General features: G+C 39.9%; 1 protein-coding gene across 2 annotated transcripts; it reads left to right on the forward strand.

Annotated features, from left to right (window-relative positions):
* The first annotated feature begins 61 nt into the window (after positions 1-61).
* yif1b (Yip1 interacting factor homolog B (S. cerevisiae)) lies at positions 62-10,711 on the forward strand. Of its 2 annotated transcripts, none has more exons than XM_037678025.1 (8): positions 62-206; positions 2,323-2,425; positions 2,549-2,678; positions 2,824-2,928; positions 3,217-3,353; positions 4,633-4,788; positions 4,866-4,959; positions 9,848-10,711. In XM_037678025.1, exons 1-8 carry the CDS (start codon positions 161-163, stop codon positions 10,001-10,003), a joined length of 927 nt encoding a protein of 308 aa, XP_037533953.1. In that variant the 5' UTR covers positions 62-160; the 3' UTR covers positions 10,004-10,711. The 2 variants fall into 2 exon arrangements, with proteins under 2 accessions (XP_037533953.1, XP_037533954.1); XM_037678026.1 differs by having other exon boundaries at positions 2,323-2,417; positions 2,556-2,678.
* The last annotated feature ends 1,945 nt before the right edge of the window (positions 10,712-12,656 follow it).

Raw genomic sequence — 12,656 nt, forward strand, 5'->3', positions numbered from 1 at the left:
TTCTATGTTATTTTGACTCGGTCAACGTAAAAATGATGCGTGTTTTTTCTTCCGTGTAACGCGCGTGAATGAGTTCATCTTCCCAGTGGAGCTCGATAACTTGTCTTTAGTCCAACCTATTTAGTAGCTGACATTTGCTGCTTTTTCAAAGATATTTCATATGGATTACTCTGCGACTCAAAGTGGATTTAGACAGCGTAAGTTACGTACGTGAATTTGTCGATCGAACTAGTTAGAGCTAGAAAATGGAACGCCATACGGTATACCGGTGTGATTAGCTTCCGGTTAAGGCGAATAAATAAAAATAAATTACCTGTAATAATCAGACACCTTACAAACGTATAATGCAAGTTCAGTAGTGCGCAAACGGCGTTTATAGCTTATTTACAAACTATTATTGCAAGTGTATGCTAACAGTGTTAGCTAGCTAATTTAACGTTGAGTTCCGTGTTGTGTAGGACTATGTTACCCCGGCTGTTGAGATCTGTTTCCTCTCCAGTCATAGAGGGCTATTGTAAACTCTCGTCCATCCTTGTGTTTCCTGATACAAAGGGCAAAAATGGAAGAATAAGAGATAGTTATAGTCTGTATAAACTTAGTATGTTCCTCAAAATAAAATTTTCTAACGGCTAAGTCAAGAGCGGAAACATCTCGACGGGGGAACAAAATCGGACACAACACCAGCTGTGCGTTCTAATTTATGCTGACTGTTTCAATATTAGTTATTATTACATTTTTATTTAAATAGTTTTTATTATTGCACTTTGAATGTTGTTAAAATTGTTAAATAATATAATGCATGTGACAAAACATTAATTAAAAAAGCAATATAGCTAAAATGAACATGTCCAACAAGTCCTGATGCATGCTCAATAATCCAGGTAGAAAAATCTAACAAGGTGAAGTCAGGTCCAGTGGACAGTGCTTCTTTGTACAAATGTTTCATCATCTTTTGTCCAAAGTACTTGTTCAGTCTGAGACACGGCAGCAAACTCGGTTTTATAAAAAGCACCTCATCATGGTGGATCAACCAGTTTGCTGCTGACAGCCAGAACTAGCTATTCACATGTAAAAGGAGGACCATCAGCGTAACAATGGAATGTGGCTGCTTGCTTTTCACAGGGGGCTTTGATAACAGCGTTGTAAGAGGGTGGAAGTTGAACATGCACTGCCCTGTTTAATGACGGACGGGTTCTCTTCACAAAGATGGCTTCATTCACTCCTTTTTCAAACCAACATTCCTCTCTATGGTAGGGAAGAGCAGCCGACCTGGGACCAGAAAGTCGCGGTTCGGCTCCCAGCCATTCCCACATGTCGTGGTGTCTCTGAGCAAGATGCCTAATCCCTAATTGCTCCCTGGTGCTTGCATATGTGCCCACTGCTCCACCTGGGTGTATCCCAGGTGCGATGGGAAGACTGAAGAAGTGTTTTGGATAAAAGATGAAGTGTTTCAACAAGAAGAATCCGTCCAGATGACCTGATTTAACCTTGTTAGATTTTTCTACCTGGATGCATCAGGATAAAATTAACACGATTGGTCTCAAAACTGTGTGAAATGCCTTTGTGTCATATTTACCAGACACGGTAAATAAAGTCCAAAACAAAAGTCACGTCTGAGCTTGAGGCTGGTGTGATCTTGTGACTAGTGTGTTAGAATGTGATCACTCATTTATTTATTTATTTATTCTGTCTTCATGGAGATTACAGATCATGAATGGAGGCACATGTGTACAGAAATGATAAAAGTCAGACATTCATGGACAAATCAGAGTTCTTCTCACACTATGTAATGAACCGTGTGCTGCAAATGTTGAGCAGTTCATCACAATCAGTTCATCTTTGTATTTTACCAAGATCATCTGTCCAGATTAATGCAGACACTGTTTGTTTAGAAAGGCTGTGAAGTGAATCTGTTCAAAGTGGCTGATCAGTGCAGACCGTTTGGAACTGTTACAAGTGAAAAAAATTCAAATGGATGGTAGAAGTGATTTTATTTATAAGCTTTATTAATAATCTCACCTTCAGCAGGTGAAAGCAAGCAATTCTGACAAATATCAGCTGTGGAGAAGAAACAATTTAGGTGACTAACTTGGTCAGAAACATGTAAATGACATACTGTACATGCATGTCCAGATGACCTGACTCAACAATGTTGGATTTGTACCTGGATTATTGAGCATGAACCTTTGGTGACATACATGCTGGTTTGTAGGATTTTTCTTTGTGTTATTTTTGCCTACGTTATAGATTATCTTGAATTAGAACACCCTCAGATCTCTTCCTATGCTTGTGAGATTTCATCTCTTGCCTGTTTCCCAACAGAACCCAGTATGCGTCTGAGGAACAGCTCTGTAGATGGTTCAGATGGCAGCCAGCTGTTTGAGGATACCAGTGGAGCTGGGCCTGGATCTCAGGGTGCCTATAGGTGAGAGCTGTCCCCATCCAGGTTGAGTCTGCAACTAACAAGATGAAGCAGTTTTCAACATCAGCTTTTGTTCTTGCTTAGTTTGCATCGTATGTAATAACGATTGTCTTGTCATGCTGACAGGAACCAGCAAGCTGGTCCTCAGGCTGCAGGATTTTCTGGTCAGGCCTTCCTGTCAGACCCCATGTCCAACCTGGCCATGGCGTATGGCAGCTCACTGGCATCTCAGGGGAGGGAAATGGTGGACAAGAATGTAAGACTGGCTCATAGTTTGATTTTTAAATCCCATCTATTAGAACATGGCTCCTACGTATTGTTACTGTCATAATAAATGTTAGATTAAAAGCAGGCTGGACAGCACCAAATCATCCTTTTACGTCTGTGTTTGCTTGTTTCAGTTGGACAGGTTCATTCCCATTTCTAAACTCAAATACTACTTTGCTGTTGACACGGTGTATGTTGGAAAGAAGCTTGGCCTGCTGGTTTTCCCCTACATGCACAAGGTAAGCTGGCCCTTCAGATGGTCCCGTTAGGCTGATCAGTGTGCAGAAGTACAGTTTATCAAGAATTTTACACAATAGGTTCAGGCTGAAACAAAGTACTTGGTGTATGAAAAAGAAAATAATTCCCAACATAATTTTTTTGTTTAATTTATCCTTGATTTTCACCTTTTTGCCAGTTTTGACTATCTTTATTTTAGCCACTAATATCCACTCCGCTATAAAATATTCAATCCCACAGTTTTGGTGACAAAGATTTGGTAAAGTTGTATTTTTGTCTGTGTGTTGTAGAACTGGGAGGTGAGTTACCAGCAGGACACGCCTGTCGCTCCACGTTTTGATGTCAATGCCCCGGATCTGTACATTCCTACCATGAGCTTCATCACATACGTCCTGGTGGCTGGCCTGGCTCTGGGCACACAGAACAGGTACACATAAATCTGTGCTTTGGACAAAGTCCTGCAGTTCTTACATGAAGGAGTGATTTTTGTTATGTACCGTATTTTCCACCGTACACGTCGTACCGCCCTATAAGTTGCATCAGGCCAAATATGTCTAATAAAGTGGAAAAATCCATAAATATGTCGCTTCACCGTATAAGTCGCATCTATTGTGCGTCACTGCTGACCACCTGGAACTGTGGGCCGGTGTGCTAAAAATTGATTGGCTGCCAAGTGGCGGCTACGGGAGCGTGCACGGGAGGACTTTAATAAGAATTTAACTAGATTAACATTTAAAAACAATTATTTGTTTGGTCGAAATGATAGTAAAGGTTTTTCTCCGTCTAACTTTTACTTAGTAAATGCACTTTGACGGTTAAATCAGCTGCATTTTCAAAAATAGAGTCGCGTCAGAGGGACGACTCTCTGTGCATTTCTTCAAAATTTAACAAGATAAGCACCTAAAACAATAATTTGTTTGCTCGACATTATAGTAACGGTGTGTCTCAGCTGAAATTTTACTTAATAAATGCACTTCAATTGTCAAAATAGCTGCTTTTAGCCAGGACGGCGCAGCAAAATGAAGCTGGTTTGACGGTTGCTCCAAGTGAGCTGGACAAAGGTGGCAGGGTATGGCAAGCTGATTGTGTTATTAATAGCCACTTTTACCTATTACATGATACAACGGCATGCCATACTGCTCAAGTGCCATCTAGCGGTTGAAAATGGTAGTGGTCAATATTTTCAGTCAGAATGAATGAAAACGTTCATATCTCAGCCAAAAATAGTTTTTATAAATATGGGAACAAAACATAAATAAATTGCAGGGCGTGCAACTTATGCCAACAAACTTTGACTTATAGGCCGAAAAATACGGTAACTGCATTTTGTGTTTTTAAACAGATGAATTGATGTGTTGAATAAAAAGAACACAAGTACTTATAAAAACTTTTAAGACCAACAGAGCCACAGAAAGACACTCAAAGGAACGTTACATCTGTAAAAATTACAGGATGTCTCACAGAAAGTGCCACATTTGTGACATTCTGCTTACACGCTGCTCGTCAGTAGAAACCCTACAGACGATGGGCTAAAACATCAATATGCTACAATGTTTTTTTTTATTATTTTTAGTTGTGTTGTCATTTCCATCTGGCAAAACAATACAAATGGTTCAACAGGGGAATAGTTAGGCATTTCTGGTTGAAGGGCTGTATTTAAGCTCTCGGTGTATAAATTTGTGATGTCCTTATGTTTGTCGTCTCAGGTTTTCTCCGGAGCTGCTGGGAGTTCAGGCCAGCTCAGCGCTGGTGTGGTTGATCATGGAAGTCCTGGCAGTTCTGTTGTCTCTTTACCTCGTCACTGTAAACACAGACCTCACCACCATCGACCTTTTAGCGTTTTCTGGATACAAATACGTAGGGTACGTACATGTCCGTGCCAGCGTTGGTCTCTTTAAGTCTTTACTCTGTTGTTTCATCACTCTGTTTGTTTCCACAGAATGATTGTTGGTGTCGTAGCAGGGCTTTTGTTTGGGAGGCCAGCGTATTATCTCTCTCTTCTGTGGTGTTGTGCGGCCATCTTTGTCTTTATGGTGAGTGGATACATGTTATGTTGTTTTAATCAATGCAATTAATGATTTATTTCTATTATATACTCTTTATAAAAATGCTGGTGCTTGATTTTTTTGTTTTTTCAATCTTCATGTCATCTTGATTCAAATGAAACATTCTTAAAACATCCATCACTTATCCTGATACATGCTCAGTAATCCATGTAGATAAATCTGAAAAGGTCCAGAGGACCCGACTTAACTGTTTTCAGATTCATCACTTACATTCATCTGTACATTTCATGTGGGTAAAGCAGATGCGCAAACTACAAAGCATTTGTCCTGCAAGAGAAGTAAGTTTCCTTTAGCTGCTCCCTTCTTCAGGGGTGACCAGCAAGCTAACTCACATGAAAGATTTGGCCATTTGTTTTACGCTGGATGCCCTTCCTGATGCAACCTGGACTCAAACCCACAACTTCAAGATTAAATGGTAAATGGGCTGTACTTATATATCACCTGTCTATCTTATCAAGACACTCAAAGCTCTTTACAACACAATCTGTGTCCTCATTTATCCATTCATACAAAACTCTGCTAGGTCTATACAAAGACTTATCAGAGCTTCATCACATTCATACATGGATGGGACACACATCAGAGGCTATGAGGGGTTCAGTGTCTTGCCTACGGACACTTCAGCACGTGACTGTTGGTGGATTCAAACCCCCAACTCTTGCATTGGAGGACGACTGCTCTAACCACTCAGCCACAGCCGCCCCAAGGTTACAAGACTGCAGCACTGATCACCAAGCTGCAGCGGCCCCATGTGTCCTGCAAGGGAATCAAATCTAATTCCAGAGCATGACCTGCCGTCTATTTTCAGACAACTTCTGCAAATGTTGGGTCAGATCTAGCAGATCTGATGTCCCACTTCCTGTGCTGCTCTCTACAGGGTGCCAAGATACCCTGCCCTAAGTGGATATCTTTATTAGTCATTTCAAATCCTTTATAAATATTTGAAAACCTGATGTTAAAAAGAAGTGTAAATTTAGGATCACTGCTTTGAAACAATCCAAAAGTCTGCTGCAAGTGTGTAAATATTTCCACATAAAACTTTAGTAGAATTTTTCAGTTTTGGGGTAAAATGAGCTCCAGGTTCAAACAGAATAAGTTTCTATATTCTGTACTGGCGTTTCAAAACACTCGTTAGTTTAGTGTTGGACTTTATACAAATCCTCCTGTCATTAAAGGACGTGTATGATTATTTACACTGACAACAACCAGTCACCTGCACACAAAAAGCAAAAGCTGTTGTCGGTGCCAAAGACCGAGTTAAATTAAAGGACTAGCGATACTTAAAGGAGTGCAGATCATCTGCTGCCTTTCATGCCGGTGTTTTAGACCAGGGGTTCCCAAAATTTTCCATGCCATGGCCCCCCAAACAGCATTAGCTTGTGGCCAAGGCCCCCCTCGCAAACCCACAAACTATGCTATAAAATATGTAAATAAACATCAACTTTTAGAATATTTTAACTTTTATTCACTATATTCAATTAATTATTGCAGCTGCTGAGCATAAGAATGTTATTTACGAAGATGTTTTAAACATTGTGTTTAGGCCTGTCACAATAAATCAATTAATTGCATGATAAATGAAAATGATCAACCTCATTTTCATTTATCAGCTTTATCGTTTCTTCGTGTCTGTCTCTTTCTACTGAAGACACTGGATGACAAAAGGCTCAACTGTGGTGCCACTGACCCCTTCCGTTCTCTTTTCTCTTTAAAATAAATTTTAACCGTCCAAAATCACGTTTTTGGATCATTAAAAGCAACTAAGCTGAGAATCTAGGCTACGAGCTAAGCTAACAGGCCGACCTCGGGGGGGGGGGGGGCACCTCCGTTTTGTTGAAGCTCCAAAATTCACGGTTGAAACCCGTGCCTTTGTGTAAAAAGTTGTTTTTCTCTGCAAAAAGAAGCTGAGAACTTGTTTACTGATTTTTTAAAATTTTTATTAAAAGCTTTGAGTGACAAATGTTATGCTGAAGAGCTCAAACCACATCGAACATCTTCCATTTTGAGAACCAAAAAACAGGAACAAGAGAGAGCCCATGTCACATCAAGGGGCCTCCCTCCCGTTTTTCTTAAAGAGCCACGCTGCTCGCTCCCTCACTATCCATCCTTCGGTTCAAACAGTCTTATACTGCCATCCAGTGGTCAAAAAAGGCATTACACACAAAAATGAACATTTCTTCTTAAATTTGACAATAATTACTAATTATTGTCAAATTTCAAACAATATTATCTTTTATCGCAATAATTTCTGAGACAATCACCCAGCAAAATTTTTATTGTGACAGGCCTCGTATTCTATTCTCACTGAAAACAACAACTTTTCAACAAACTGTTGACCAGAAGAACAAAACAAAATAAGTCTAACCTCTCTCAAGCGTGTTTATCTGGAAATGATGGATACAGATTGCTCTGGTGGACTATTTTTATTATTATAATTATTATTAATATTTTTTATTTTTGTTTTTTAATCTTCTTTTCTCCAGCTTTCTGAGGCCCTCTAGCACCCCCTGGTGACTCCACAGGGGGCCGCAGCCCCCACTTTGAAAAACACTGTTTTAGACTAAAGATCATCTCTGGATGAAAATGAAGGCGTTTGGGTCAAACCGTGAATGTCATGCTCAGAACATGTGACAATAAAATGTGTCTCAGCTGTTACATTAAATTTTAGCTCAGTATTTGCTAAACTGGCTGAGTTATAGCCATTTTGTTTTGGGTAAAATGATTAGCTGTGGTGGCCATTTTGAATTAGATTGACTTCAAATGATAATGTGGTAATGACTACATCCAACAATGACTTGCTGAGTTTCATTCAAGTCTGTCCAGTGGTTCATGAGGTGTTGACATCATGACATAACTTCTTCTCTTTGGAACTAAATGCACTCTTGCTAAAACCAGCACCTTGGCTTCTGCTCCCCTCAAAGTTAAGAGTCTGGGTGTCATCCTGGACAACACATTATCGTTTAGATCCCATATCTCTAACATCACTCGTTCAACTTTCACCTCCGTGACGTCGCTCGCCTCCGTCCAACCCTCTCACCCAACAGTACTGCTACTCTGGTTCACTCTTTGGTCACATCCCGTCTAGATTACTGCAACTCCCTTCTTTTTAGTTTACCTGCAAAATCCATTTGTAAAGTCCCAGTGGTCCAAAACTCTGCCGCTCGCATCATCTCCAGAACCCCTTCAGAGGTCTGCGACCTTTACAATGCAAGGAGCCATTTCTGCCCCTTCGTTCACTAAACTAAACGTGTCCGGAGCCACAAAACCTGCTACAACTGTGATTCTGAACTGGTGACCCGCAGACCACTTTAAGTTTGTTGGAGGGCGCTTTTCTGGCCAGCAGCAGTGATTTTTTAAAACTAAAAAATCTACATTTATTGATATTCTTACATTTTAAGACAAAATAAAAGACAGTATTCTTGTAAAGAAAGAAAAATATGTTCTTGCACAATTAAAAAATTAAACAAACAATGAACTATGCAGGTCTATGATGATTTTTTTTAAAGCATAAAATGAAAGTGAGTAAGTTTTACTCCTTGTAATATTTCTAGCATTCACATATTTGCAAAGGAAGTGACAGAAAAACTGTTAAAACTAGTTTTTTTGTTGTTATAAGAACCAGTAAAATTCAGTTTGATGTTAGTTTTGGTCAAAGCTTGAAAGAGCCACTGCAGAGGGACCAAAGAGCCACATGTGGATCCAGAGCCCCAGGTTGCAGAACCCTGGGACTACCATATTTTTCGCCCTATAAGTTGCAGTTTTTCGAAAAATTTTCATGCCCTGCGACATATTTAAGGATTTCCCCATATTTAAAATCAATTTCTGTCCGAAAGATGACTGTTTTCATTCATTCTGACTGAAAATATTGAACACTACCATTTTCAGCCGCTAGATGACACTCGAGTAGTATGGCGTGCTGTTGAATCATGTAATAGATAAAAGTGGCTATTAATGGCACAATCGGCTTGCCGTAGTCCGACACTTTCGCCTGCTTGGTGCAAACATCAAATCAGCTTCCTTTTGCTGCACCGCCCCGGCAAAATGCAGCTGATTTGACCATTGAAGTGCAAAGTGCATGCTCTCGCAGCCACCATTTGGCAGCCAATCGATTTTTAGCACACCACCGGCCCACATTTCCAGGTTGTCAGCGGTGACACGTAACAAATGTGATGTGTCAGCGTTGACACATAATAGATGCGACTTATACGGCAAAGCGACATATTTATGGATTCTTCCACTTTATTAGACATATTTGGACTGATAGGGTGGTGCGACATGTAGGGTGGAAAATACGGTAGTCATCCCGTCCTGTAGCAAAATGACCGGATCCTAAGTCCAGCTCCTCACCTCCAAAGCTCTCATCCGTATCTCACCGCACTCCTCCACATTAACACCACCCAACCACCTGATTGCCTGGCCACTATGAAAAACCTCTCCCACCCTCCATGATCCAATAGCATCAAACTGTCTTTAAGCAGGCATTCTCACCCCAGCCTCGTCACATGACCTGTATTTGTTATGCTGTGTTTTTAATATTTTTTGTTTTTGACTGCATTTATTTTATTGTAAAGTGTCTTTGAGTGGCATGAAAGGACCCTTCAATAAAATGTCATGCAGCACAGCTTGCCTCTTGCTGTGTGACATTGTTTGGAGCTTGAGTTGGGGATAAATGCAGATAAACGTTTATTACCATTAAACTCCGATCAGATGAAATGTGTTCACTTGTTTTTTTGCCCCACAACACAGTAAGTCAATAGTTGCACGAGTGGCGTGCACCAGTCCCGTCTGTACAACAGCTCAGTGGTTTTAAGTGTAAGGTTAGCCGTTACAGTAAGCTTCGCTCGTTTCCCAACAGATCCGCACCCTGCGTCTGAAGCTCCTATCTGAGGCGGCAGCTGAAGGGAAGCTGGTGAGAGGAGCCAGGAACCAGCTGAGGATGTACCTCACCATGTCTATAGCAGCGGCGCAGCCCGTCTTTATGTACTGGCTCACCTACCATCTCATCAGATAAAAGCTGCGACTCACAGGCACGCGCTCGCTTGTTTAGAGAACGGACTCGGCTGGTTACATGTCGGCCCATAAAAAATACAATTAAACAACCTCCGAACACAAAGACTGAATCACCCATGAAGCAGAACACGACGAGACCGAGAAGAGGTGAAACATTACTACCTTCTCTCACACAGCACAGCCTTGTTGTTAGGATTGCCTTTTTATATTTAATGTCTTTGTTTGTAGCAAGTTGCTTCAAGTTTTCTGTGTAATTACATGTAATTGTTTTTTTTTTTATATAAATATTTATGTATGTTTGTAGGTAGTTAAACTATCATCGCAGATTTTGTTTTTGGTCTGATTGTCACAAGTGATATTTTTAAGCCACTAGAAAGGAAGCACATTAACCTGACACAAACTGGACACTTGATACAGTGAAGGAACTTGAACCTGGATTACAAACTGATCGGCTGGCTCGGCCTGAACGTTTAGTGATCCTCATGTCTGGCTCTGTGGATCCCTCGTCCTATCACAGAACTGGAGAAAAGGTTTGAGCGCGTAGACGTAAAACCAGTTTCAAACGTTTAATCCTTTGTCTTTGCTGCCCGGCATCTTCAGGACAGATCATTTTTATGGAACGTTAGTTGTAAACCTCAGTGATACAGTCAGTGGGTTTTGACATCTTTTTAGAAATGAAGTTTATCGTTTGCTGCTCAGATTAAAAGTCAGACGGAATAACGAGACAAACAGATGGTTTCTTTTATTCTTTGAAAATTGGAATCGCTGCAAAATGTTGTCGCTTTGCTTCTTTGTTTCTTCTGTCATTACATATTTCAAACTGTGGAATTCACAAATTCAGAGAAAAGATTTAGCATTTCTAAAAATGATTAAGCTTTTTTTTGTTAATTAGGTGCAACTGAAGCTACTTTTCATACGAGTACCTCTTTAAACAGGACACTTCTGAAAAAATAAATTGTGAGTACACAAGTTTTTTAACCACTGTGTCATACTTGTTTCTTGATTTGTACTTAAAGTTGACTGAAAGCTGCTACAACTGAAACGAGGAGACTGATTAAAGTGTGACTCATGAAGGGAGTGAAAAATCGTTTGTAAGATGTGAATGTTTTCCACGTCAGAAAGGCCTCCGTTTCAACACTGAGGCCTCGCGGGTCATTTTGAGCCAAGGGCAGCAGGAGGGTTAAAGCCTTGAACAGCATCAGTCAACATGGAAATGCATCAAACACTAATACGTCTGATCAAATACTAAATAACAAAGGTATGAATGTTTTTAAAGTATCTGTGTTAAGATTTAAAACAATAAAATGTATATAATGTATATAAATAAAATAAAAATCATTACACATGGCAGATTGTGCAGCCAAGAAATATACTTTAACTAAGATAACGGATTGTAAGGAAGCCCTCACAGCTTCAGTTCTACTTCCAAAAGCCTCTGTTGTGATTGATGGCCTGACACAGCCTGGTCTGCATGGTCCTCTCCACCGGGTATCTCTTGTAGTAGGGGAGCAGTAACAACATGTGGCAGGTGAGGGATTCTGGTAGATGGCGCTCCGTGGCATTGGGCAACACGGCCACCCTCATGATGATGTGCTTCATCCCCAAGAAGGGCACTCGGTCACAGCCGGTGAGGAACACTGGAGACAAAAACAGCCCACAGTGAATGTATGCAACATGATGGATCGCAGAAATGACAAACGTTTTAACTAAACTGCAGTTCCTGCAAAAATGCAGTCGGAATGCCTATTGCTCAAGAACTTGCTTAAAAACAGCTGAAATGAGCTAAAACCATTCTGAAATGGAAGAACAAGCTTAAATTAGCAGAAGAAATCCAAAAAAAAACCCTCCATATTTGCTGAATTGGGTTTAAATAAGCAAAAGTGAGCACAAAATTAGGAAATTCACTAAATAAAGATGAAAATAGCTAATGGCTGAAAAGGTAAAATAAGCTTAAACTACCAAAAGAAAGTGGAAGGAGCTGAAATAGCTAAAAAAAAAATTATAATTAGCTGCAGAAGCTAAATTTAGCACAAACACAGATAAACAATAGATGAAATAGCAGAAAAAGCTTAAACCAGCATAAAAAAGCTGAAATTAGGAAAAACAAGTTAATTAGGCTGAAAGAAGCAGAAATTATCATGAAAAACTTGAATTGTTGAAAAGGTAGAACAAGCTTAAATTAGCAGTAGAAAGCAGAAAGAACAGGTTTGTTAAACAGAAATGAGCACAAAAAAAAAACTGCTGAAAAGTAACTAAAAAAGCTGAAGGAAACAAATCATCAGAAGGAAGTGGAAAGCACATTTTTTTCTGAAATGGGCTGAAAAAAGTTGAAATGAATGCAAAAAGTGTGGAATTAGCCCCACAAAAATAAAATTAGCATAAATGCAGCTAAATAGCAGATAAAGCTGAAACTTGCATAAATAAGCTGAAAGGAGCATAACAAGTTGAATTTAGCAGAAAGAAGTTAGAAGAAGCACAAAATTGTTGTAGAATGTTAAGAGAAAGAACCTGAAAGGAGCACAAAACAGCTGAAATTAGCTGAAAGTAGCTTAAAAAGTTGCAATTTGCACAAGGACGCTGAAGCCGAACAAAATGTGAAAGAAGCAGTAAAAGGTAAACACATCTAAAGATGTGAAGGATGTAAAATGAGCTCA

Source organism: Nematolebias whitei, chromosome 6, assembly GCF_014905685.2.
Source record: "Nematolebias whitei isolate Nwh7 chromosome 6, NemWhi1, whole genome shotgun sequence".
NCBI classification, from domain to species: Eukaryota; Metazoa; Chordata; class Actinopteri; order Cyprinodontiformes; family Rivulidae; genus Nematolebias; species Nematolebias whitei.